This window comes from Ipomoea nil, unplaced genomic scaffold (assembly GCF_001879475.1).
Source record: "Ipomoea nil cultivar Tokyo-kokei standard unplaced genomic scaffold, Asagao_1.1 scaffold0415, whole genome shotgun sequence".
NCBI lineage: Eukaryota > Viridiplantae > Streptophyta > Magnoliopsida > Solanales > Convolvulaceae > Ipomoea > Ipomoea nil.
In genome coordinates this window covers 1215766-1240696 of record NW_017616843.1, presented here as the reverse complement: position 1 = coordinate 1240696, position 24931 = coordinate 1215766, and the positions used below count along the sequence as shown (strand labels likewise).

The 24931-nt window shown below is 33.4% G+C and overlaps 1 protein-coding gene and 2 non-coding genes across 5 annotated transcripts; 2 read left to right on the top strand and 1 right to left on the bottom strand.

The window, feature by feature from the left end:
* Positions 1-9217: 9217 nt before the first annotated feature.
* TRNAY-GUA lies at positions 9218-9313 on the top strand. Its single transcript has 2 exons — positions 9218-9254; positions 9278-9313. It is a non-coding gene; the product is annotated as a tRNA-Tyr (tRNA).
* Positions 9314-9383: 70 nt separating this feature from the next.
* Positions 9384-9455, bottom strand: TRNAD-GUC. Its single transcript has one exon. It is a non-coding gene; the product is annotated as a tRNA-Asp (tRNA).
* A 6087-nt stretch (positions 9456-15542) lies between these two features.
* Positions 15543-21025, top strand: LOC109172333 (transmembrane protein 184B-like). 3 transcript variants are annotated; one of them, XM_019321518.1, is made up of 7 exons: positions 15543-15788; positions 16146-16337; positions 17328-17401; positions 19005-19154; positions 19304-19589; positions 19836-20069; positions 20376-21025. In XM_019321518.1, exons 2-7 carry the CDS (start codon positions 16191-16193, stop codon positions 20745-20747), a joined length of 1263 nt encoding a protein of 420 aa, XP_019177063.1. In that variant the 5' UTR covers positions 15543-15788; positions 16146-16190; the 3' UTR covers positions 20748-21025. The 3 variants fall into 3 exon arrangements, with proteins under 3 accessions (XP_019177063.1, XP_019177064.1, XP_019177065.1); XM_019321519.1 differs by having other exon boundaries at positions 15545-15792; XM_019321520.1 differs by lacking the exon at positions 15543-15788 and adding an exon at positions 15799-16029.
* The last annotated feature ends 3906 nt before the right edge of the window (positions 21026-24931 follow it).

The following is a 24931-nucleotide window of genomic DNA, read 5'->3' as shown; positions in this document are numbered from 1 at the left end:
GGTTTATCTATTAGTCATGTTGGCCATGCCTCTTTTAATACCCCTTCTAGATCATTTACATTGTCTGATATACTTCACGTTCCGCGTTTGTCTAATTCTGTATTATCTGTTCAGAAGTTTGCATCCGATAATAAAGTCTTTTTTGAGTTTTAACCCTCCTTTTTTTGTTGTGAAAGATATCAATACCAAGGAAATACTTCTTCGGGGCAATAGTTCGAGGGAACTATACACACTTTCATTACCTAGTTCGTCTCCGTCAGCGTTTATTTTCGCTCGTGCCTCGGCTTCCACTTGGCACAATCGTCTGGGTCATCCTCATAACCGTGTTCTTAGCCATATACTTCGTTCTTGTTTGGTTAGTGGGTCTCGTGATAATATTTGTTGTCATAATTCTTTATGCAATGCGTGTCAATTAGGCAAATCTGCCCGTTTTCCCCTCCCCCGTGTTGCTTCCTCTAGTTCTCAAGTCCTAGATCTTATTTACACAGACATTTGGTGTCCTGCGCCCACTTTATCTACTTCTGGCTTCCGTTATTTTGTGATCTTTGTGGATGACTATTCCCGTTATACATGGTTCTTCCCTATGAAATTAAAGTCTGATCTTTATGTCATCTTTGATAAATTTCGTACTCTTGTTGAACGGTCCTTTAATTGCAAAATAAAAGCCATTCAGTCTGATTTAGGTGCTGAGTACAAAAAGTTGCATTCTTTGTTTGTTCAATTAGGAATTCAACATAGACAATCCTGTGCCTATACACATGAACAGAATGGTTGTGTTGAACGAAAACATCGTCACATTGTTGAAACTGGTCTGGCTCTTCTAGCTCATGCCTCTGTTCCTTTGAAATTTTGGGATTTTGCCTTTGAGACTGCTGTCTATTTAATTAACAAAATGCCATCTTCTGTATTAAATAACTTCAGTCCTCATCTCCTGTTACATAAATCCCCACCTTCCTATCTTTTTCTTCGTGTCTTTGGGTGTTTATGCTACCCTCATCTTCGACCATATCATAAGATGTCATACAGGTCTTCTCCATGTGTCTTCCTAGGTTATCCTGAGTCCTTTAGGGGGTACAGATGCATTGACTTACATACTAATAAGATTTACACATGCAGGCATGTCAGATTTGATGAAGAAGTTTTCCCCTTTGCTACTAAAACTTCTTTGCAGGATCTATCTACTCCGTTTTATGGACCTTGGGCGGAATTTGTTCTCAGTCACAGCACACCTATTCCTGCCGTGTCTAATGATGAGCTGCCAGAACCGCCGCTACCTGCTTCATTCGAACCAGCCGTGGATCCCGGACAGGTTGCCTCGTCGGGTGATCTTGCGGAGCCTGTTGCTCGCCGGCGAGGCCGTCCACGTGGGCGGTCCATCAGGCCCAATGTCCGTACTCACTCTATGGCCACTCGCAGCAACGCAGATGCTCCTCTTTTTGCTCTAGCAGCTCAGGTGCATCCCACGGAACCCACATGTCACTCTCAAGCTGTCAAATATCCTGAGTGGCGTGAAGCCATGGACCAAGAATCCAATGCTCTCCTGCATAACCACACATGGTCTCTAGTTCCACCCACTGCATGTATGAATATTATTGGTTGTAAATGGGTGTTTCGTACGAAGAGAAAGGCTGATGGTGCTATTGAAAGGCATAAAGTCAGGCTGGTTGCGAAAGGTTTTAATCAGGTTCCAGGTCAGGACTTCTTCGACACTTTTAGTCCAGTGGTAAAGCCTACGACTGTAAGACTCCTTCTATCTCTAGCTTTATCATATGGGTGGTCTATCAAACAGCTAGATGTTCATAATGCTTTTTTGAATGGTAATCTGGCTGAAACAATTTATATGAAGCAACCCCCTGGTTATATTAACGCTAACTTCCCGAATCATGTTTATTTGTTAAAAAGATCTCTGTATGGGTTAAAACAAGCTCCCAGAGCTTGGTTTAATCGACTACATACGTTCTTACTATCGGTTGGCTTTCAAGCATCCAAACAGATGTCTCTCTGTTCTATTACTCTAAAGACTCTGCTTTGGTTTATCTATTGGTGTACGTGGATGACATTCTTGTAATGGGAAGTGATTAGGGTATTATGTCTCAGCTCTTGTCCAAACTGTCTGCTACATTCAAAATCAGAGATCTTGGTGAACCAAATTTTTTTCTAGGTATTGAAACAATTAAGAGTGACAATGGGATTATTTTATCTCAACAACGGTATATGAATGATATTTTAAAACGGGCTGGAATGTCTGAATGCAAACCCCTTTCTACACCTATCTCTGTCTCGGAAAGTGTCCCCTTCAATTCAGATCTATATGATGATCCCACACAGTACATGAGTCTAGCTGGAGCATTGCAATATCTCACTGACTGTCACACGACCTGACCTATCCTTTGCAGTTAATCAGTTATGCCAGCATATGCATGCTCCCACCATATCACACTGGGAGCAGCTCAAACGGGTACTCAGGTATGTTAAGGGAACAGTTGATCATGGTTTATGCATACGACGATGCTCATCTAGAGACATTCATGCTTTCTCTGATTCTGATTGGGCTGGTTGTCCTGATGATCGAAAATCCACGAGTGGTTTTGCTGTTTTGTTGGGGGGTAATCTTATATCATGGGTTTGCAAGAAACAGAGAACTGTTGCCAGGTCATCCAATGAGGCTGAATACAAAGCTCTTGCAGATGTTTGTGCTGAGGTTCTATGGATTATGTCATTATTGCGTGAGATACAGATTCCGGGTATTTCCATTCCAAAATTATGGTGTGATAATCTAGGAGCTACATATATGAGTGTCAATCCAATCTTTCATGCGCGCACAAAGCATGTGGAGATTGATTATCATTTTGTTCGTGATCGAGTAGCTTCGGGCGATACCCAAGTCAACTTCATCTCCACAAAGGATCAACTTGCTGATATCTCCACCAAAGCTCTGCCTGGACCTAGATTTTCTTCCTTAAGGGACAAGCTACAGGTTACTAGTATACACTGTGCTTGAGGAGGAGTATTAGGACTCTATGTATATGAGTCTGTTTAGAACTTCTTATCCTTGTCACACTGTGACTCTCTACTTCTTATCATTGTCACACTGTGACTCTCTATTCTATATATTCACATCATCTGATCTCATTGTAATCAAGTTCAGAAAATAGAATACAATCAGTTCTCATCCAAGCTAGGGGTATTCAATCGGTTAACCGTTTGGTTAACCGAACCGAATTAATCGAAGTTTTTTTTTTCCTTTAACCGTTAACCGAACCGAAGTTTGCTCTACCGAATTCACCGAATCGAAATTTTTTTCGGTTAACCGATTAACCGAACTTTTAAAGCTAAAATTTAAAATTCTAAAAATAACACCTAAAATAATAAATTAAATTAAAATAAAATAAATATCATAATAAATTTATAACAAAATATAAAAAACATGAATTATAAACTCCAAACATCCATAACTTCAAATTAATATTTATATTTATATATATATTAAAAACTTCGGTTAACCATTCGGTTAACCGACCTTTCGAACTGAATTAACCGTTAACCGAAGTTTTAAAATTCCTTTAACCATTAACCGAACCGAAAAAGTTCGGTTCGAAAACGGTTAACCGAACGTTGTCGGTTCAGTCAGTTAATCAAAAATTATCCGAAGTTTGCACACCCCTAGTTCAAGCATTCACAAACAAAAATTCTTTTATTGAAATGATTAAAATGTATTATTCTGAGTGATAACATACATCGAATCATCTCAAGAAAATTTACACGATAGTACTACTAGTTTTACAAATACCTTCCTAGAGCACTAACATTACAGCCTATGTATATAAAGTATAAACCAAAGAATACATAAAAATGTAGTTCAATGTTGATAAAATCCTAACTCTATTACATTGTAGTAATGAAGCACACAGATCAACATTTATACTGAGACTTGATCTCATGACCTCCCACATAGAAAAGGTTACTACATGCTATCTAAGCACAAAGTGCTTGACAATTTTGAACGTAGAGCTATAGACTAACCTCCATCTTTCTCTATATATAGTAAAACTGAATATTGTACTCTATATATTAAATCATTTTATATATTTAATTTAAAATTAATTAATAGAGGTTATAATGCCTACTACTACGTAGCGTAATGGAATCTCTGATACTACCTTGTAAAGAATCATGAATGTTTCAAAAGATAAAATAAAATTAGAGGAAGGGCTATGTGAATCCACTCTCCAGATGAAGCACTTTCTGCCCAGTTCCAAGATCTACATACTTTTCCCGTAACGGTTGAATCCCCAACCCTAAGCGTCCCCCAAGAGGATGTAAATCACGGTGACTCAATGGTTCAACAAACAGTGTCAAATGTCGGTGCGCACAATAAATCTGTCTACTTTAATTTGGGCATAATCCCCACCCTGTTGTTGCCGAAGTTCAAACTCAGGTCTCTTTTCTCAAATAATATCTACTACTGGACCAGTGAGTTAAACCAATGCTACCAATGCTGGCTCCAAAAACTATATACTTAGCATGACCATTAGATTTTTTTTCTCCTAGAGAAAGGTCTCATAGAATCAATAAATATAATTTAATATTAAAAATATAATTTCAAATAAAAATATAATAAACATAAGTTGTTAATAAATAATTATGTCATAAGTATATTGTATTATTTACTTAAATATTATAATACTTTTAAATTTTATTGGCATCGTTGTGTTATATTAATTATATTTTAACTATTGTTTCTGTTTTATTATTAATAGCTAGTAAATTACCCGTGCGACACATATAAAAAGAAATTATTATATATTTAGATAATAAAATTAAAGATGAAATTATAAAAAATTCTAATATTTGAAAGTGTACATTTATTTGATTATAAGATTGATGCAAAATTATCATCAATTAATTGAATAATATATTACTCGGTTGTTTGCAACTATGTTGAAAAACTAATATTGTAATATGATTTAGATAATTATGTTATTACTAAAATAAATATGGGAAAAAGGGGAAAATAATTTTAAAAAGGCATTAAGCTATGAAAAAAAATGGGATTAAATAACCTAATTTAGAACTATTTTGTTTTCATATTGATTTAGGTAATTTTTATTGCAAAATAAATATGTTTGTGAACAAAGAAAATTGAATAAAATATTCAGAATTCAAATTTCCGGTTACATGTCAAGTATCAATGCGGTGTGGGTACAAGTCTCTGAATGTTCCTCTAATTCTTCAATTGATGCCTTAAACACTCCACCACTGAAGGGCCTCCGGAATTCAAATGGCTTGATCTTCAAATAAGGGCTTGTATATATAGCTTGTTCTTCGTTGAAGGGCCTCCGGGTTCAAATAGCTTGATCTTCAATGGAGGTTTGGATCAACATGATCATTATGGAGGAGGGTTTTTTTTTACTTTATTTCCTAGGATCGGATGAAGAGTTTGGAATGTGGGGGGCCCTTAGGGTTGGGGATTCAGCTTTTTGGGGTAAGGATAGAAGTGTTTTGATAGGTTCAAACTCTTTTGATATTATCTAATTAACAAATTAGATAATATCAATATTATCCAAAATATTTAAATATACTAATATTAAAAACTAATTATATTTATTAAAATTTCAATGTCAACAAATGCCCCCTCGAGATTTGCTTATATGCCACTTGAGAACATATACCACTCGAAAGTATGCAGTGCAAAGAAGTCTCGACACTACAACTTTAAGATATAAGGTCGTTTCAACTCGTGCCAAGGAGTGTCTTGTAGGATATGAGGCATTTTCAACTCGTTCCAAGGAGCCTTAAAGAATATGAGGTCGTTTTAACTCGTGGCAAGGAGTATCATTTAGCCCCCTCCATTTCAAAATAGGGTTTGCCCCCATACCGGTTGAGTGGTATGTGCATATGAAGAGATGATTGGCAGAGCTGTCCCACCAGCTGTGTCAATTTGTGAACAAAGAAAATTGAATAAAATATAGTAATATTCAAAATTCCGGTTACATTGAGTATCAATGCAGTGTGGGTACAAGTCAAGTCTCTGAATGGTCCTCTGATTCTTCAATTGGATGCCTTGAACACTCCACCATTGAAGGGCCTCCGGAATTCAAGTGGCTTGATCTTCAAAGAAGGGCTTGTATATATAGCTTGTTCTTCATTGAAGGGCCTCCGGGTTCAAATGACTTTGATCTTCCATGGAGGTTTGGATCAACAAGCATATGATCATCATGGAGGAGAGGCTTTTACTTTCAAGATCACATTTTTATTGTGATCTCTGAATAATATTCTTCCTGGGATGTTTACATGATTATTTCCTAGGATGAATACATATAAATAAGAGCTTCTATTTATGGCTGGAGGATAGAAGAGTTTTGATAAGTTTAAACTCTTTTGATATTATCTAATTAATAAATTAGATAATATCAATATTGTCTAAAATATTTTAAATATAGTCAAATATACTAATATTGATAAATACTTATATTTATCAAAATTTCAGTGTCAATAATGTTTCAAAAGGAAAAATTAGAAAGTAGTTTGGAATTAAAAATACTTAGAATCAAAACATGAGGAATTTCATTAGAACTCTTCTAAATTTGTGCAGTGTTAGAAAGAAAAAAAAAAGAAATTTAATAACAATTATAATATTAAAATATGATAATATAACAAGGTCAGATTTTTACTTATTTCGAAAAACTTTATTGTATACAATGTTTGCTGTTTAAGTTGATTTGTTGCTTTTACTGTCATAAATTAATACTAGTAATTCACCCGCGTGATGCACGGAAAAAAATTATGTTATTATATATATAAATAAAAAATAAAAAAAACTAAAATATTTTAAATTATTTAATATAATAATATTTTTGAGCTTCTATTGGTCAAGTATTTATTATTTTTATAGAATACAAAATTACAATTAAAATTAAAATTAAAATTATAATTTTGTATGATTAATATAATCTCTAATTATGTGCATATTCAAATAAACTTATAGAGAGAATTTACATAATTATATTGATTTATTCTTAATTGTATTTCATCTATATTATAATTTTCACAATACGAATAATAACTAAGATAATTACATTTGGAAAGCAAATTTCAAATTTTGTATGTGTAAATTTAAACTCTAATTGAACACATTTTTTATATGATTATATAATATATAGCTATTTTATTTTTCAAAAGTATATTTTTTATATGATTATATAATATATAGCTATTTTATTTTTTAAATGTTGTGCTTTTTTTTTTTAATAATAAAAGATATTGTGGCATTAATTGTAACATTAATTATTTTCCAAATCATATAGCTTTACTATATAAAGGATTTTCAACTCATTTGGAGTAGTGTACATTTGTATGATTTTTTAAAAGAAAGTGAAAGTAAGAAAATAATATTAGGCAATTATTATGTTAATAAATAATTACTCAGTATTATTTTGGTACATTAATTTTGACCCATTAGTACATATAATTAATTCTTTAATTATAATAATATTATAATACCTTAGTTAACAGTCAGTTAGTACATAGAAGTAATTCTAAGTTTTGCTTCACAAATTAAAATTATGATTTCTTATTGGGCGGTGGAAGAAAGGAATGAGAGATTCGCCAACACTATGATTTCACAGTGAACGAGAAAAAGAGTGAGACAGTGCAAAATGAACATTTATGATTTCTTTAGTACCAATCTATTGTATTTTTATAGATGAAAAATGTAAGAATTATAAATTTGTATAGTTTTTCAAAAGGAAAATGTAATCATTTATTTAAGGAATTATATACATACATATATATATATATATATATATATATATATATATATATATATATATATAATCCATGTTTATAGATCAACTACAAGGCACAATGTATGTATATATATTTATAATATATGTTTAATAGTCAGTTTTTTATTTTGTTAACGGGTCATGGTTTTACTAAATTCTTACAACATATTTGATGTTTTTTTTGCAGAGAATGAAAATTTATCATGTAATGTGAATCTTCAATCTCCGCCAATGAATAATGACCAATAGAGTTAATAAATAATAATAGGAATGGTCACTTGACTATAGTAAAATTATCGATTTGATCCGCAATTATTATTTTTTCTTAATTAAATCCTCAACAATGAAAATATTATTTATCTACTTTGATCCTCTGTTTAATCAGCCATTAACTGTCTGTCTAAATTGATGGTATTTTGGAAATTTCAGTCCTCCATCATCTTCAACAGGTACTTCAATAACCCATCCAAACATATTATTATTTGAGTTAATTACCAAAATGGTCCCTTGACTATAGCGAAATTACCAATTTGGTCCTTGACTATTTTTTTAACCAATTAAGTCCCTCAACTTTAAAAATTTTAACCAATTTGGTCCTCCGTTTGTTTGACCGTTAGTCAACAGTTAACTTGGGATCAAATTGGTAATTTCGCTATAGTCAAGGGACCATTTTGTAATTAACTTTAGGAGTGGGTAATTCGGTTTAGTTTTATCAAATCAAACCGAACCGAACTAGTTTGGTTCGGTAATATACCAAAAAACCGAACAGTATTGGATTCTTGTATACCGAATGGTTCGATAAAAAATCGATCTGAATTGTTCGGTAAAAAATTGAACTGAACCGAATACCGTTTGATTTTTTTTTTAAAAAAAATATAATAATAATAATAATAATAATAATAATAATAATAATAATTCAAACGGTATTCGGTTTAGTTCAATTTTTACCGAACAATTCGGATCGATTTTTTATCGAACCGTTCGGTATACAAGAATCTAATACCGTTCGGTTGTTCGGTATATTACTGAACCAAACTAGTTTGGTACGGTTCGATTCAAGAAAATTAAACCGAATTGCCCACCCCTAAAGTTAATTACCAAAATGGTCCCTTGACTATAACAAAAAATTACCAATTTGGTCTCAAGTTAACGGTCGACTAACGGTCAAACTAACGGAGGACCAAATTGGTTAAAATTTTAAAATTGAGGGACTTAATTGGTTAAAAAAAATAGTTAATGACTAAATTGGTAATTTTGCTATAATCAAGGGACCATTTTGGTAATATAGAGCATTGCAAAGTTTGGTAGTGTAATTTAATTAGACATCTTAAGTAGAGAAAAGTGAAATAGCTATTAAAATTAACATCACAATTCCAGGCATTTCATTTCGATCTCTATAGATTTAATATCTATGGAAAATATTAACAATTCCGACCTTAGCTCAGTTGGTAGAGCGGAGGACTGTAGTTGGAGTAATAATCTGAGCTGATATCCTTAGGTCGCTGGTTCGAATCCGGCAGGTCGGAAATACTTATGTTTTGTTTTCCTTATCTTTCCATGTTTTGTTTTCCTTTGAAGAAGACTAAAAAACATAGACGCCGTTGCCGGGGATCGAACCCGGGTCACCCGCGTGACAGGCGGGAATACTCACCACTATACTACAACGACTTGTGTGATACACCACGTCAGTACATTTTAAATTCTTAAATGCCCGTCGATTTCAACTACCCAAACTAACACATGGCATAACACTGCTGATTTTATTTTATTACTTTATAATGTAAACATTTAGCACCCATTATTTATATTCACTAGTATTTTACCCATGCGATGCACCAATAAAATTATGTTATCATAAACTTAAAATATAAATTAGAAAGAAATAGAAACATGTTAAAATGTACAATATAATAATATAGTTGAATTAATTAATTTATGTTAATTTATGTTATTAAATTTCAATATATATATATATATATATATATATATATATATATATATGAACAATTGAATAAATAATCAACAATAATTAAGGGTAAATTAAAATTTTAAAATCAAAATGAAATTAAATAAGCTTATAATTTTCAGCTTATTATTAACATCAATAAACTAAGCGAAAAAATTGTTTTTTTGAAACACTTATATTAATTGTTTGACTAGTCAAATAACTAAAATTTTATTTACTTAACAGGTTTCTCCCAGGTAACCCTCCCACAATACTCACATGGAATTTAAATAAAAATAATGTTGTAGACTTGTTAATTTGTCACCTTCTTAACCTTTAAACCCATTCAAACCTAGAGAAAGAGAAAAAAAAAAAAAAAAACAAAAAAAAAAACAAAAACAAAAAAAACAAAACAAAACAAAACAAATTCTCTTTCCTCAAACTCCTTGGACGGTTCTAGTGTTATAGCATCATCGTTTTTCTTCACGCATCCGCAAACAATGGATGGCCAGCTTGAAACTCTAGTGGCTGAGCGACTCAAAAGGATAGTGCAATAGCTACACTGTCATTCCGATAACTCCTCCGTATTCCGACAAAGCTAGCATCTCTTCATATGGTAATCAAGTAGCTCATCCAAAAGCAACCAACAAGACAAAGTGAAACCTTCCCGAGATGCCAAGTAATCCGTTTGACTGTAAATCTATGTATTCGATTCGATTTACTAAAATCAAAAAAATTTAAGTTCTGGAATTTTTTATTTTGGATTTTCATGATCCTGATGCAAAAGGTGATTACTTTATCACCCAAGACCGTTTAAAGTATCTATTAGGTCCTTGTACTATAGTGCTTTGTTCAATTTAGTCCTTCTAGCTTAATTAGTCCCAGTACTTTTAAAAGTGAAACAATTAAGGACAATAGCTGATGTAGCGCTGACATTATATCTGTCACGTCATCATACTTACATGCCAACTCATATATTATTTTATAAATATTTAAAATTAATTATTTTTACCACCAATATATTACATTAATATGTCCAAAATAAATACATAAATATGAGCTATTGTCCTTTAAGTGTTTCACTTTTAAAAGTACATGGACTAAATTGAACAAAATTAAGGTAAGATCAAATTGAACAAAATACTATAGTATAGGGACCTCATAGGTACTTTGACCCCCAAGACCTTATTAGCTGCAATAGATTTGTTTGTGAAATCTGCAACAAGGGGTTTTAAAGAGATCAAAATCTACAGCTTCATAGAATGGGTCACAATATGTCATGGAAGTTGAGGCAAAGATCAAGCAAGGAGGTGAAGAAGAAGTTAATGTTTGTCCGGCCTGAATCTACTTGCGTTCACCATGATCCTTCTCAACCATGATCCTTCTCAAGCTCTCAAGGATTTGACCAAAATTAAGAAGCATGGCTGTCAGGTTGGTGTTGATAACGGAGTATTTGTTTTCTCTAGGGTTTAAAGGTCAACAATGAAACCAAGTCAACAAAATTATTTTTATTTAAATTCAATGTTAGCACTGTAGAAGGGTTACCTGGGAAAACATGAAGAAAATGCTAAGTGAACAAAATTTTAAAAGTAATCTTATTTTACACTGCAACTCCATACTAAGTCCAACAAAACCACTTAATTGCAGACTAGTTGATATAACCTGCAACTCCATACAAGTCCAACAAAATCATTAGTCTTTATTTTTCATACCTCACCTACAAGGTAGATCTCAGCCAGCTGATCAAATAAAGAAAGGAGGTCAAAATAAAGTGATCATCGAACAATGGTTAAGAACAAAGACTGCATACAATAATGACAATTGGCAGCCAAATAGAGTTTGGCTGACAATGTATCATTGGAACATCCATGACTTCACGGTTTTACATGAATTCTTAAACAAAACATAGCAACATGATTTCAACCATAAGTCAAATAAGGCAATGAGACTTTGACTCGCTGGTTTCTCATTGGTTTCCCAATGCAAGATCATGCCAAGTATCTCGTTCAACTTGTTGAGTCTCTTGATCTGAAAAAAGAAAAAGTTTGTAGCATTTGATTGAATATTTTTCTATTGAAAGTTCAAGTGTTCAACAATAGGCATTGCTGAGAAAACGGAGCAGATGTATATTGTATTTTTTTCATTTATTTTGAAGCAAAGAACCGTAAATATTTAAGTAAAGTTCAACACATGCTCCCAGTCTTCAATTTCCAAGAGCAAAACAGTGAAGTTTCTGAACAAAATCTCAAAAAACTCAGAGGAGACTGAGACATATCCATACCCAAAGACTAAAGTTGAATGATGTGCGCTTATAATCACTCTTAATTTTGTTTTACATCACAAACAAGTTATATGGTAAAGCCATAAAGGGGCAGAAAGCCAGAAAGTATGATGAGATGCAAATAAGGAAAACATTTTCTAAAGTTGAACGGTGTGAAGAAAACATTACAGCGTGCTTGAACAATAGAATAAATTTAAATTTTGGGATAAGTCCGCTCGACCTATAAGATCTTAACAAGCAATGTACAACTTCACCTCATTATCAACTCAAATAAACACCAACTGTACCATTGCAAAGGAGCATAAAGATTTATTGTATCTTGTGTGAAATGAACTATAAGCTGAAATCATTGCTTTTGTAACAGTCCCCATCTAACAAACAAGGGCTCTATCCGGTAAAGTTTATAATAATGTATTATGACTTATAAATTGTGAAAAATCCATAATCAATTGCTAACAGTGTCTCTTATGGATTTACTAGCTTGAATGAATTAAAAAGTTTCGTACAATACTACACTCTATCAATCTATAATCTAAATCCTAGCTCCAAACATGTAAAAGTAGATAATTTACTCTATAATCTCAAAAATCTGATTAGATAAGCTTTACCAAACACTACTAACCACCAATGTGTATAACAAGTACTAACATTTTTAAACACGGTACAAAAAGTTTTATTGGAGCAGTGAAAAGGGCCATCATTTATGTTGTATGCATTACCAGAAAAAACTTATCAAAGTGACCTATACATGATATTTATCATTCTAATAAATGTTCGAAACAAGTAACTAGTAATATTGCTCACACTATGTAGCCCCAATAGACATTCAGTTAGAGTGATATGAACAACCAATTCAAAGACAGATGAACATTCCAATACTGAGTATATAACAGTTCACAAATATTTCTCCAGCACACTGGCTAGGTTGCATAAACAACTATTCAAAAAAAAAAGAAGGAAAATTCATAATTTATTTCTAAATAAAGCTTAAAAATTAACTGAAAATCTTACTTGCATCCTCAGTATCATCGGTTCGCGGAAGCAGCACATGCGGGAGCGTAAGATCTGCAAACACAAAGCGAAGAAAGCAGATTGTATTCGCATTTCGAACTGATTAAAATCAATAAAAGTAAAAATTAACAAAACAATTTAGGGATACCATCATTAGGCAGAGTGTCTCTCATCCATTCCTCATCAACAATGTCGATTAGGATTCCCATGCTCAGCATCTGCTCCGCCATTCTATTTCGATCGTTCAAAATAAAATGGAAATTCTTATGTTACTACCAGGAAAGTGAAAGCCCTGATGAATTCACTCCGCTTAAACAATTACGAAAATTTTAAACATATTTTTAGTATTTCTTGTAATTTGAGAGCTTTTTTTTTTTTTTTTTTTTTTTTTTTTTTTTTTTTTTAAGTGTATTTCAATTTCTTTTGTTAAATTCAGTCTTACCTTTTTATTAGTACCCATTTTAAATTTAATACTCAAATAGAATTGAATTTGATAAAATAGTTTTTTTTTAAGTGAAAAAAATCAAATAAGGCCTTAAACTCTATCTGAAAAGTCAATTAGACATTTAAATTTTTAAAAAGTGCAATTATACCCTTTAACATATCATTTTGAGACAATAAGGTTTAAGAACCAGTAAATTATTTTGATTCTGGCAAAAATTCGGTGACTTGCGACTGTCGAACTCTCGCCTGTTGCCAACTACCAGTTGGTCGCCTTCTCTGACAGATGGCGACCGGCGACGGTTCAGCCGTCGCCGAATTTTCGCCGAAATAAAAAATGACTTGCAATTACAGGTAATTTACTTGTTCTTAGATCTCATTGCCTCAATATGATATGTTAAATAGTGTAATTGTACTTTTTTTAAAGTTTAAGGACTTAATTAACTTTTCATATAATGTTTAGGGGTTTATTTGATCATTTTCCCAAAAAAAAAAAAAAAAATTAAGGTTAAGAATGCGATCAACAAAAAAATACTGTATATGATTACATATAAGGGTGTTGACATTTTTTTTTTCTTTTTTTGGCTAAGCTAAAGTTCAAATGTTAGTTGAATATTGGTCAGACTCGAGTTGAATTATAGTTGAATATCGGGACAAGTTCGATTGAGTACAAGTTTGAAACATGTTCACATTTTGGTTGAATATTTATGTATTAGTGTGTACTACCACGACCAATTTAATTCAAATTTATTTTCTAATTGGTCACAATATTACTCAATTGGATACAAGTTTGAAACGTATTCACAAAAAAACAAAAACAAAACAAAACAAAAAATTAAAAAATAAATAAATAAAAAAACAAAATTTTCTTGCTTTCAAGTCCCTTACAAATTCGTCCCAACAAAATAGTAGAGAAGTAAATCATTGTGACTCAGTGGTCCATTAGGTGATAGAATCAGTACCTTATGCCCATTAGAAGTTTACAACATTAGGTTAAATTATCAAATTGTCGTTGACGGAGTTTGATCATATGTCATTATCTACCATCTATCACAAAAAAATCAACTGAGCGGCTAGTGTAAGCATACAAGTTTGAAACTTAAATAGAAGTCTCATGTCTTTGTTGAGTTGATGTATCTCTTGTTAGTTCTTATAGTGCTCAATCATTATACCATTAAAAGGTAGACCACTAATATAATATACACTTTTAATAGGAAAATATTATATGTACTTTCATTTTTTACTCCAAACTTTTATTCTCAATACAAAATGACACTTTATTGTGATTCCACATGAAAAAATAGCAAATTAGTGTCCGCCACATGAAGTACAATTTAAGGAATACAAATTGAGAATCAATATAATAGAATTCCTTTTAATATATTAAATGTACATTTTAAATACATTAAATCTTCAGTTTTTAAAAGTACATTATTTAAACATTAAATATTCACTATTTTGTCATTTAATGTAATAGAGTCCTTTCAAAAAAAGAAAGGATAACAATATTAATTTTTTAAAATTAAAATTTTAAATAAATTTGAAAACTTCTCTAAACCAACAATTAAGTGACTGAAAGATGTACAACGTAAAAAATCATTAAATGACTACTTTATTATTTTTAGAAGTTAATATATACACTAGAAATTTCGTTTTATTGTTAGGAATTTAACCTTTTAGGAGTAAAAATTTACTTTTATTATAATATATCTTTAGAATATATTTATGTTTATTTTTTGAAAAATAAACAAAACAAAGATACATTTTTTTTCTAACTTTCAGTCCAATACTAAAAAAATAAAATACTTTTAAAAATTTGTCATTTTAGTTTTTTTTTTTTTTTTTCAAAAAATATTGTCTAAATTTCCAAACCAACCACAAACTTTTATAGATATTTACCAAATAAAGTTTATTCATAACATCAACAATTTGTTAATTAGTATGGTAGGCAGGTAGATAGGCAAAAAGCTATATTTAATTTTCTTAATTAATTATTGTAGCATTATTTATTTCTCATATTTTATTTCCACAAAGAAATGATTTTGTTGAAAAATAATATATTCCATAAATAACAAATGATTTATACTATCTTCTTCGCTGGAAAGTATTGAAACGCGGCCTTGGGGATCGCCCAAATCGTCGCTTCGCATTACGGCAATATTGTGCTCATGCTGAGTTAAGCAAGCCGCCATTATTGCGCGTTCCACTTCACCAAAGAATTTCTCTGTGCTTTCTTGAATCTTCTCTTGGAACAGCAGTAGCAGAAGAGCAGATCTCAAACCGAACCGCAGTCTTCTTTTCTTCACTCGATTTCGTCCACCAAGTTGGTTTTACTTCTATCCGTTTTTTCTCTGATTTTGAACTAATTTTCAACAACTCACACATTAGTATTGAATCCCATCATCAAATTTTTACCAACGTTTAGGGGTTGTTGAACCTTGCTTATCTTGTTGTTAGGGAGCCACACGATTGATTATTACTTGTAGTGTTGGAATAGAGTTAAAGTCTCCTGTTTTGTGGGTTTTCAATGCGTAGCTTTAGCCGTTTATTCAGCAAGTTATAAGGCTTTTTTTGCTTTGATTTGCTTTTGAATTCTTGATTGTGCTTTGATTTGCTTTTGAATTATTGATTGTTTCTCATAGTGAGTTGAGAAATGGGTGTTTTTTTATTATGTTTTCAGGTTCCTTAGAAGGCTGTGGTTGTTGATTGGTAGCCTGCTTAAGGAATGGGGCCTATATACTACATCCTTGTTGCATTACCTTGTACTGTTGGTGCCATTGCCCTGGCTATTTTCCACATATATCGGCACCTCTTGAATTACACTGAACCTACGTATCAGAGATATATTGTGCGGATCATATTTATGGTTCCCGTGAGTAATCATTCTTTGTCTCAGTTTTGTTTAATCATGAATGTGTATAATAGATTAATCTAGCCAAAGGCCTTGTGGTCAAGCAGTATAACGGTGGCTCTCCCAAATGGGAGGTTATAGGTTTGAATCCCATCGACTCTTTGTGCTTCAATAGGTTGAGAAAATATATATGGACAGATACTATATTGTAATAGAGTCAGTAATACTAAAAAAAAAAAGATTAATCTACTTACTGGTTGCTTGGGGGATATGATTGTAGCTCTTTTATCATGCCCTACTTCAGAATATATTTCTGGTTATACCTTAGATTGCTTCAACTGGTAAAAAAAATTAATTTTTTAGTGATTTTTATTTATGCAAACAGCACTCATGGTATTACATGGCATAGAGTGGAAATTAGAAATGCCAATTGGTTGCCTCCTTTGAGCCATTGGTGGAGGCAAATCTTGTATAATTTAAAACCATCCATCACCATTATGGTTTTAAAAAATTGCATCATCTTTACTGGATGTTGAGATTATGTGGGAATGAGAATGTTGCATGAACTTTGTAAATCATGGCTTCGAAGATTCTAGAACTCGGTGCTGTCATCTTAGTATTGTCGATGATTTGGTTGCTGACACACTAGACTTTATTGCTTGGTATCAACTTTATTCTGGTTACTCTGTTAGTAGCATGATCAAAGTAGCTTTAGGATTGTTGTCGCTTGTCTGCAAGGATTTCTATGAAGTTGGTATTTGGCAGGGATAATGACCTAACTGTCATTTATATGAAATTTTGTATTTTTATAAGCTTTTAGCTAAATTATTTATTACATTTATCTTATCAGTTTTGTAATGTAATAGACAGTAATACCAACTAGAGCTTTGATATCCAAGGGCCACTATGAATTTGTAACTCTATATGGCATAATAAGAAAACTATTACTACTGTTGGATTTGAATTTTCTATTGATTGTTTTAACCATTCCAAAATCATTCTTCATTATAGGTTTATGCGCTGATGTCTTTTCTGTCACTTGTTCTGGACAAGAATGCAATATATTTTAATTCCATACGCGAAATGTAAGTATATTGAAATTTTTTGGCTATAAATTTCTCCGGTGCTGTACCTGTTCTACCTTACTATGTGATCCTCTATATCTATTCATGTTGTCTCTGCATTTCATTAGAGTTGATGGAAAAATATTGCAAGTTTTATATTTCTAGCCACTGATTCCATGAATGGATTTCTTTTAATAACAGAAGTAATAACATTGGGTATTAGAAATAGTTTATGTTGTAATGGTAATTATGAAGTATCATATTGTGAAGCAAGGATATGGATGTGAAGAAAAATGATAGGAGACATGAGTCACATGACAAGTCAGGATAATATATCATTGATGTTGTTATTATAAAAGTGAATAGATGAAAATGATTAAGGTGCTTTGGACATGCTATACCACCAAAATCATTTACCTTGCTTCTTCCTTGAAGTTGGGTTTGACATTTGCTGATTTGATAACGTTTGTCAATTATCCCTGAAAGCAAGTTAATGTTTACATTCGTTTTCACCTACACGTACCCAATGAGTTAAAAGAAAACCATAGAATTGCTAAAGTAACATTATGATTCCCAATAAATTGTGGTTTTGTTTAATTCTAATAACAATTGGTTACATTTTTTATAAACAACAATGTACCGGGTGTTTATGGTTATAAAAATTATTAAACCAAAACTTATTGAAACTTCCAAATCAACTAGTATTGCCTCCATCTCATTGTGTAAGGGGATTTTTTTGAGTTTGGCACAATTTTTAACAAAATAAAAACAGATATAAGATATGTTATTCTTTCCAAAATTGCCCTTATAAAAAGAGATGAATTGGGACCCACCTAAAAAGTTAGGGTAAATAAGGAAAAGTAAAATTTAGTGGCATTTTAAATTAGGAAAGCATACATTATTTTGGGATGGACCAGAAGTGAAAGTAGTAAAAGTTAAGTGGGACGGAGGTTGTATGTGTGTGTGTGTCTGTGTCTGTGTGTATGTTTATATTAACTCCTACGTCTTAACCCAAGAAAACCGCACCAGCATTGTTTTTCAACTTCGTGGGTGGTTGGGATTTTACTTTTTGCTAAATTGCTAAACATGGGTTGGCTACAAAAATATGTAAAAACCGCCCATGAACACCCCCCCCCCCCCCCCCCCCCACACACACACACACACACACACACACACATGTGCCCTTTAATTAGCTAGCTTAACTTTACTAAACTAAGCCTTAATCCCAAACTTGTATGGGTAGGCTATATGGATTCTATTGCTCTACTTAGCTGTTTTCAGTTTCCAACACAAGTTTGGCTGTGACTGCTTGAACATTCTGTCATGGTGAATAATGTCCAAAAAAGGAAGTCTACCTCTATATCGCCTAGTCGGCTAGTCCTAGCTTCTGCTACTCAATCATGCAGCTTGATTGTTTCCATCCCTTTCGTTATGCTTTCCTGTTTTAGTCTGTATCTAATAAGATCCTTGTATTCTCTCATATCCATCTTAGCACCTCATCTCAGCTTCAACCATATTATGATCATCTTGTTTTCTTCATTGCCAACAATCTCTGCCATTTTATGTGACACAATTCTTGATTGCATCATGCATTTATGTTTTGACTTTCTAATTTCTGTTTCAGATATGAAGCCTGGGTTATATATAATTTCCTATCACTGTGCTTGGCATGGGTAGGTGGTCCAGGAGCTGTTGTGCTAAATTTGAGTGGTCGAGTTCTAAAGCCTAATTGTTGTCTCATGACATGTTGCTTTCCTCCAATTCCATTGGATGGGTGAGTCTCTTACACAAGGAAACACTTTGTGTCTGGATGGTACTAACTATATAGTGTGATACAAGATCATTTGTATTTTCTGTTTTACCTATATAGTATTGGTTGTTTAAATTTCTGTTATTAGCTATCTTATGGCATGTGTTATGCAGGCGCTTCATACGGAGGTGTAAGCAGGGGTGTTTACAGTTTGTAATCCTCAAGCCCATCTTAGTTGCGGTTACATTTGTACTATATGCAAAAGGAAAATACGAGGATGGAAATTTCAATCCAAGGCAGTCGTACCTCTATCTCACCATTATCTATACCATCTCATACTCGGTGGCTCTATATGCATTGCTATTGTTTTACGTAGCATGCAGAGATTTACTTCAGCCATATAATCCTGTTCCGAAGTTCGTCATGATCAAGTCCGTAGTTTTTCTTACGTACTGGCAGGTATAATCTACCCTTTACTAGGATACTAAGAGTGATGTTTTACTTAACTATGATATTACTGGTTTCTTAGTATAAAAACAAGTTCCTTTATTCATGCCCGGGCAGCATTTTCTTGTGAGAATTTTGACAAATTTGCAACGAATTCCTACATGCAGTTGATTGCTTATGCTTTTATTTTATTATTATTATTTATTTAGAATTGTGTTAACTAACGGCTCCACTGACTGGTTAACTTCCTTTCGTCAGGGTGTTCTGGTTTTTCTTGCTGCAAAGTCTGGATTTATCAAGGATACAGAAGAAGCTGCAAAGTTTCAAGATTTCATAATTTGCGTTGAGATGCTTATTGCAGCTTGTGGCCACCTTTATGCTTTTCCATACAAGGAATATGCGGGAGCAAATATCGGCGCTTCTGGTGGCTTTAGCTCAAGCCTTGCTCATGCTCTTAAACTAAACGACTTCTACCATGACACCGTGCATCAGGTGCATTAACACATTTACTCTTGTTTTTGTGCAGCTTTAGGCTCTGTTTGGTACAACTTATTTTAGAACTTATAGCTTATTTTAAGCTATAAATAAGTTATAAGTTCTGTTTGGTAAAACATGGGGAGCATAATATAATAGCTTATTTTGAAACCGCCACCTTATTTTAAGCTACAAATAAACTATAAACTACCTTAAGTAGTGTTTCAAAATAAGCTAGTAACTACTGGCTTTTAAACTAGTTATGCCAAACATAGCCTTAACATTTCATATTCTAACTATTCTTATTGTTCTTTTACAATGTAGTTTGCACCTACTTATCATGATTATGTACTATACAACCATAGCGAGGGCGAAGAAGGATCAAAGAAGTACCGGGCACGGACTTTTGTCCCGACAGGTATAGAGATGGACTCGGTTAGAAGAAACCAGCAGCATATGTTTGGGAATAAGTTGGAAGATGTTCAGTTGCCGAGTGTCTCATCTTCTGGCAGCTGTAGCCCCCAAAATGCAGACGCTGCTGCCATGGATACAGCAAAAACCGAGACAATAAACTCTTCGTTCATTATAGATGCATCAAACACAAACTCTCTCCCGTATGATCTGTCAGACATCGATATTGAACTGTCTAACTACCCAACAAAGGTACCTTCAGCAACCGAAACTGGGGTGAGGTGACAACGACTTGCATTACCTGTCTACTAGCTCGATTTAATGTGCCAGTTGTGTTATTTGTTCTATCGTTCAGCGGCTAACTTAGTGTGTACATGTAGCCAGCCATATAGGCGATCATAATTCCTTTGTTCTCCTTTTTGTTGTCGATATTCTTTGTCTGTGATGTAAATACTAAATAGAGGGAACCTGAATCATGTTTCCCAATATATGAAACATGAAAATTGTAGATTTGAAAGTGACTTGGGATGGATGGTGTTGACTGGACATGATTTGGATTCTTGAAAGCTAAACGTTGTGCTGCTTGCTTGATCTGCATGAATTTATATTAGTTGAGTTGTCTAGAATCGTTTAATTTACTAGGTCCATAATCAGGTGAGAACTTACTTTAACTTGCGAATTTGTGAAGGATGGATTGCACTGCATTTATTACATGATTGCACTGCACCTGGATATGATTGCACTACAAGGTCTTCTAAGCATATCTGGGATCTGTAGCAGTGCAGTTATATAGTATTTACGGTGTAATCCTTCACAAGTTTACAGTTCGCAAATTAAGGACGATTCTCTTAGAAATCTAATGTACTAAAAATGGTTAAGATTTGATTTTTTACTCTCTAAATATCTCTTTTAATGTTGAAGTCTTTTCACTTGTTGTTCTTCTAAATTTACTGAGCTTGATGATTACACAAGTTGGGAGAGTTTATTCCTACTTTTAAATTTTACTAGTATTTGTCCCGTGCGATGCACGGAAAATATGTTATAAAAATATACTCTATATGAGGTTTATTCATATATAAAATTTTTGTTATTTAATAATTATTATGTGTGAATTCCTATGATAAAATTATGAACATAAATATATTTACAATTAAAATAATATTTAAGGTGGGTGATTACTACAAATCTTAAACTATATTAAAAATTTAGTACATAGTATTTAAGGTCCGTAGTTTGGTTGGAGGGGAGAATTATGTGGGAAAGGAATTGTAATTTCATGGGAGCTGAATTACTGGGAATAAAGTGGGAATTTAAATTCCAGTTGACAGGAATAGAATTACTGGGAATTTTAATTCCAATGTTTGGTATACATGGAAATTGAAAGGGAATAAGCAGTATAAAGTCAAAAATGTCCATTATTGTTGTTAGACATTAATTTTAGGTTAAAAAAGGAAGGGGTAATTTTGACTCATTACTATCTTTTTTTCCCAGGAATTAAAATACCGGAGGTGGGGGGGGGGGGGGGGGGGGGGGACATGGGATTTTAATTCCATGAAAATGGGGGAATTGCAATTCTCTCCAACCAAACTACGGAATTTAATGGCCTTTGGAATTAGGTGGGAATTAAGTGGGAAGGGAATTTAAAATCCCTCCAACCAAACGCCCTGTTAGTAAACTACAATAGTAATTGAATTACAATTTTAGAGTCACTACATATCAAAATTTTTAGACCTTTGAGATTTCTAACTATAAATAGATGTAGCAACATACAATTGACCTTTAAAGACCAAAATCACAATCTTAGTTCGAACATTGATTTTTTCCTCCAAATACTATCGAATTAAGTGTGTAATCAATAAAAGATGAGAACTAATAATTCCAGAATATAATCTTAATGTTACTAAGCCTACTTCACGTCAATTAAGTTGGAGAGTGTTGTTGGATAGTATCCAATGAATCCACGAATAACGCATCTTTGTCTCCGTAGTCCTCAATATGCACATCAACAATCTTAAATATTAGGCCGCCTAGCTATGCCATATATTAATTTCAAACTTATGAACTTTGGGGTTACATGCAATAAAAAGTATATTTTAAATATACTAAGAGTACATTATATATGTATGTAAGGTACTTTCAATATAAAAATAATGTATTTTTAATATATTAAAAATGTATTTGATACTCATGATCCATACAATTATGTGGACCATCATTCACACAATAATTTGCCAGTAGAAATTGATATATAAATAAATAAATAAATAAATAAATAAATAAATAAATAAATAAATAAATATATATATATATATATATATATATATATATATATATATATATATATATATATATATATATATATAATCTTAATGTTACTAAACCTACTTCACGTCAATTAAGTTGGAGAGTGTTGTTGGATAGTATCCAATGAATCCACGAATAACGCATCTTTGTCTCCGTAGTCCTCAATATGCACATCAACAATCTTAAATATTAGGCCGCCTAGCTATGCCATATATTAATTTCAAACTTATGAACTTTGGAGTTACATGCAATAAAAAATATATTTTAAATATACTAAGAGTACATTATATATGTGTGTAAGGTACTTTCAATATAAAAATAATGTATTTTTAATATATTAAAAATGTATTTGATATTCATGATCCATACAATTATGTGGACCATCGTTCACACAATAATTTGCCAGTAGAAATTGATATATAAATAAATAAATAATATATATATATATATATATATATATATATATATATATATATATATATATATATATATATATATATATTAATTAGAAACTGTCAGTGGAAATTATTATCATTATTATTATTGCAATTATTATTATTATTGTTATTGTTATTATAATTAACAATATTATTATGGTCTTGTGAAAATTAAATGTTGATTATCACCATTTAATTTTCACAAGACCATATGGCTTTATTATATATAGGATTTCTTAAATAGGGATATATTTGAATTTGGGAAAAATTGCACTTTTCATCTTTAAGTTATAGTGTAATTGTAGAATTAGTCCTTAAGTGTTGATAATACTCACTTTCGTCCCTAAGTTATTATTGACATCGCAGTTTTCGTCCCTTTACTAATAAAACATTAGGGACGGAATTTACAATTTTAGTATAATTCAGGGATGAAAATTAAAGTGAGCACAAAATGACAAAAACTCCAACGCTAATTATAACTTAGGGACAAAAAGTGAACATGACCAATACTAATTGACAAATTCTACAATTACCCTATAACTTATAGACGAAAAATACAATTTTTTCTTAAATTTATTTTCCAAATAGAATATTTTAGTCTTGCCATTGTCAAGTGATCATTAAGCTTGGACTCTACCAACTCAATTAAATAGCCCCTTATGGCTTATGTAAGCAACTTGATGGTTTTATTGGGACCGGGTCCATCATAAATCGGGTATAGGAACATAGGACGGGGGTATGAAAGTACTGACTTTATTACCCGGGGCGCGCCCACGTGGTGGGCTATAACTAACTATGCTACTGGTAGGAATCGAACCCAGGTAGCTGGGTTGAAAGTATAGATCAAGACCACTAGACCGTAGTGCTTGTCGTGTCTGAGTCCCCCTTTGCTAAGGATCCAGGACCCCTATTTATAGCATACCCCTCTCCTCCTCTAGCGTCCACGTGTTCCATGCAATCCATCCCCACTTCCCCATTTATCGCTACGCAAGCGGGCACGTTCGCCATACTTCCAACACTCCCGCGCAGACCACCCCGGTCCACCATGCTCGGCGCACCCGCCCAGCACCCCCTCGGGAAGGGGGGGGGGTGCCGTTGACAATCTTGGGGGCGCACTGCCCCCGCTGGCCGCGCCTCGGCCTGAGGTGGCCGGCAGGACCCGCCGCCGGCCAGTCGCTGACCGGCCAATGGACGGCCATGGCCCGTGGTGGAGGCTGCCCTGCCCGCAAATATCGATCATATATATGCTGTCGCGCTTTGGTACTCATGTGATGGTGTGGTCTGATGGTCTTGGCCTCATGTTGCAAAGCGGGAGGGTAGGGGTTTGAAACCCATGGCCAGTGGCCTTCGCTGGCCACGGCTGTGGGGCGTCGCCTGCCCGACCGGAGGCGCACCGCCCCCGCTGGCCACGCCCCGTCGCTGGGAGTCCGGTGGGCCACCACCGGCCGGCGGTATAGCCCCGGAAATCCCTTTTCTCTCCTCCGTTTTGTGCCACCACGCCCCCTTGTCTTCTTAGCCCAATAGTACTTGGGCCAATCTCCTATCATCACCACCCCCACTTGGGTCAATACTATGCCAATAAAATGGACCCCCGGGTCCCATATCCCCATCACAGGTCCCCCAGTTCTTTTAGGTATCTTGATGCCTAAAGGAAGTAGAATTCGGTATCACCACCTCCATTCTTTCCCTTTCTCAACCTCTCGCCGCTACCTTCCATTATCACCATTG

Bases quoted from the DNA above. Each gene is read 5' to 3' on its own strand.
- LOC109172333 (XM_019321518.1), top strand. From the start codon at position 16,191: ATGGGGCCTATATACTACATCCTTGTTGCATTACCTTGTACTGTTGGT. The intron at 16,338-17,327 runs GTGAGTAATCAT...TCTTCATTATAG, and splicing joins GGATCATATTTATGGTTCCC to GTTTATGCGCTGATGTCTTT. The intron at 17,402-19,004 runs GTAAGTATATTG...TTTCTGTTTCAG, and splicing joins TTTAATTCCATACGCGAAAT to ATATGAAGCCTGGGTTATAT.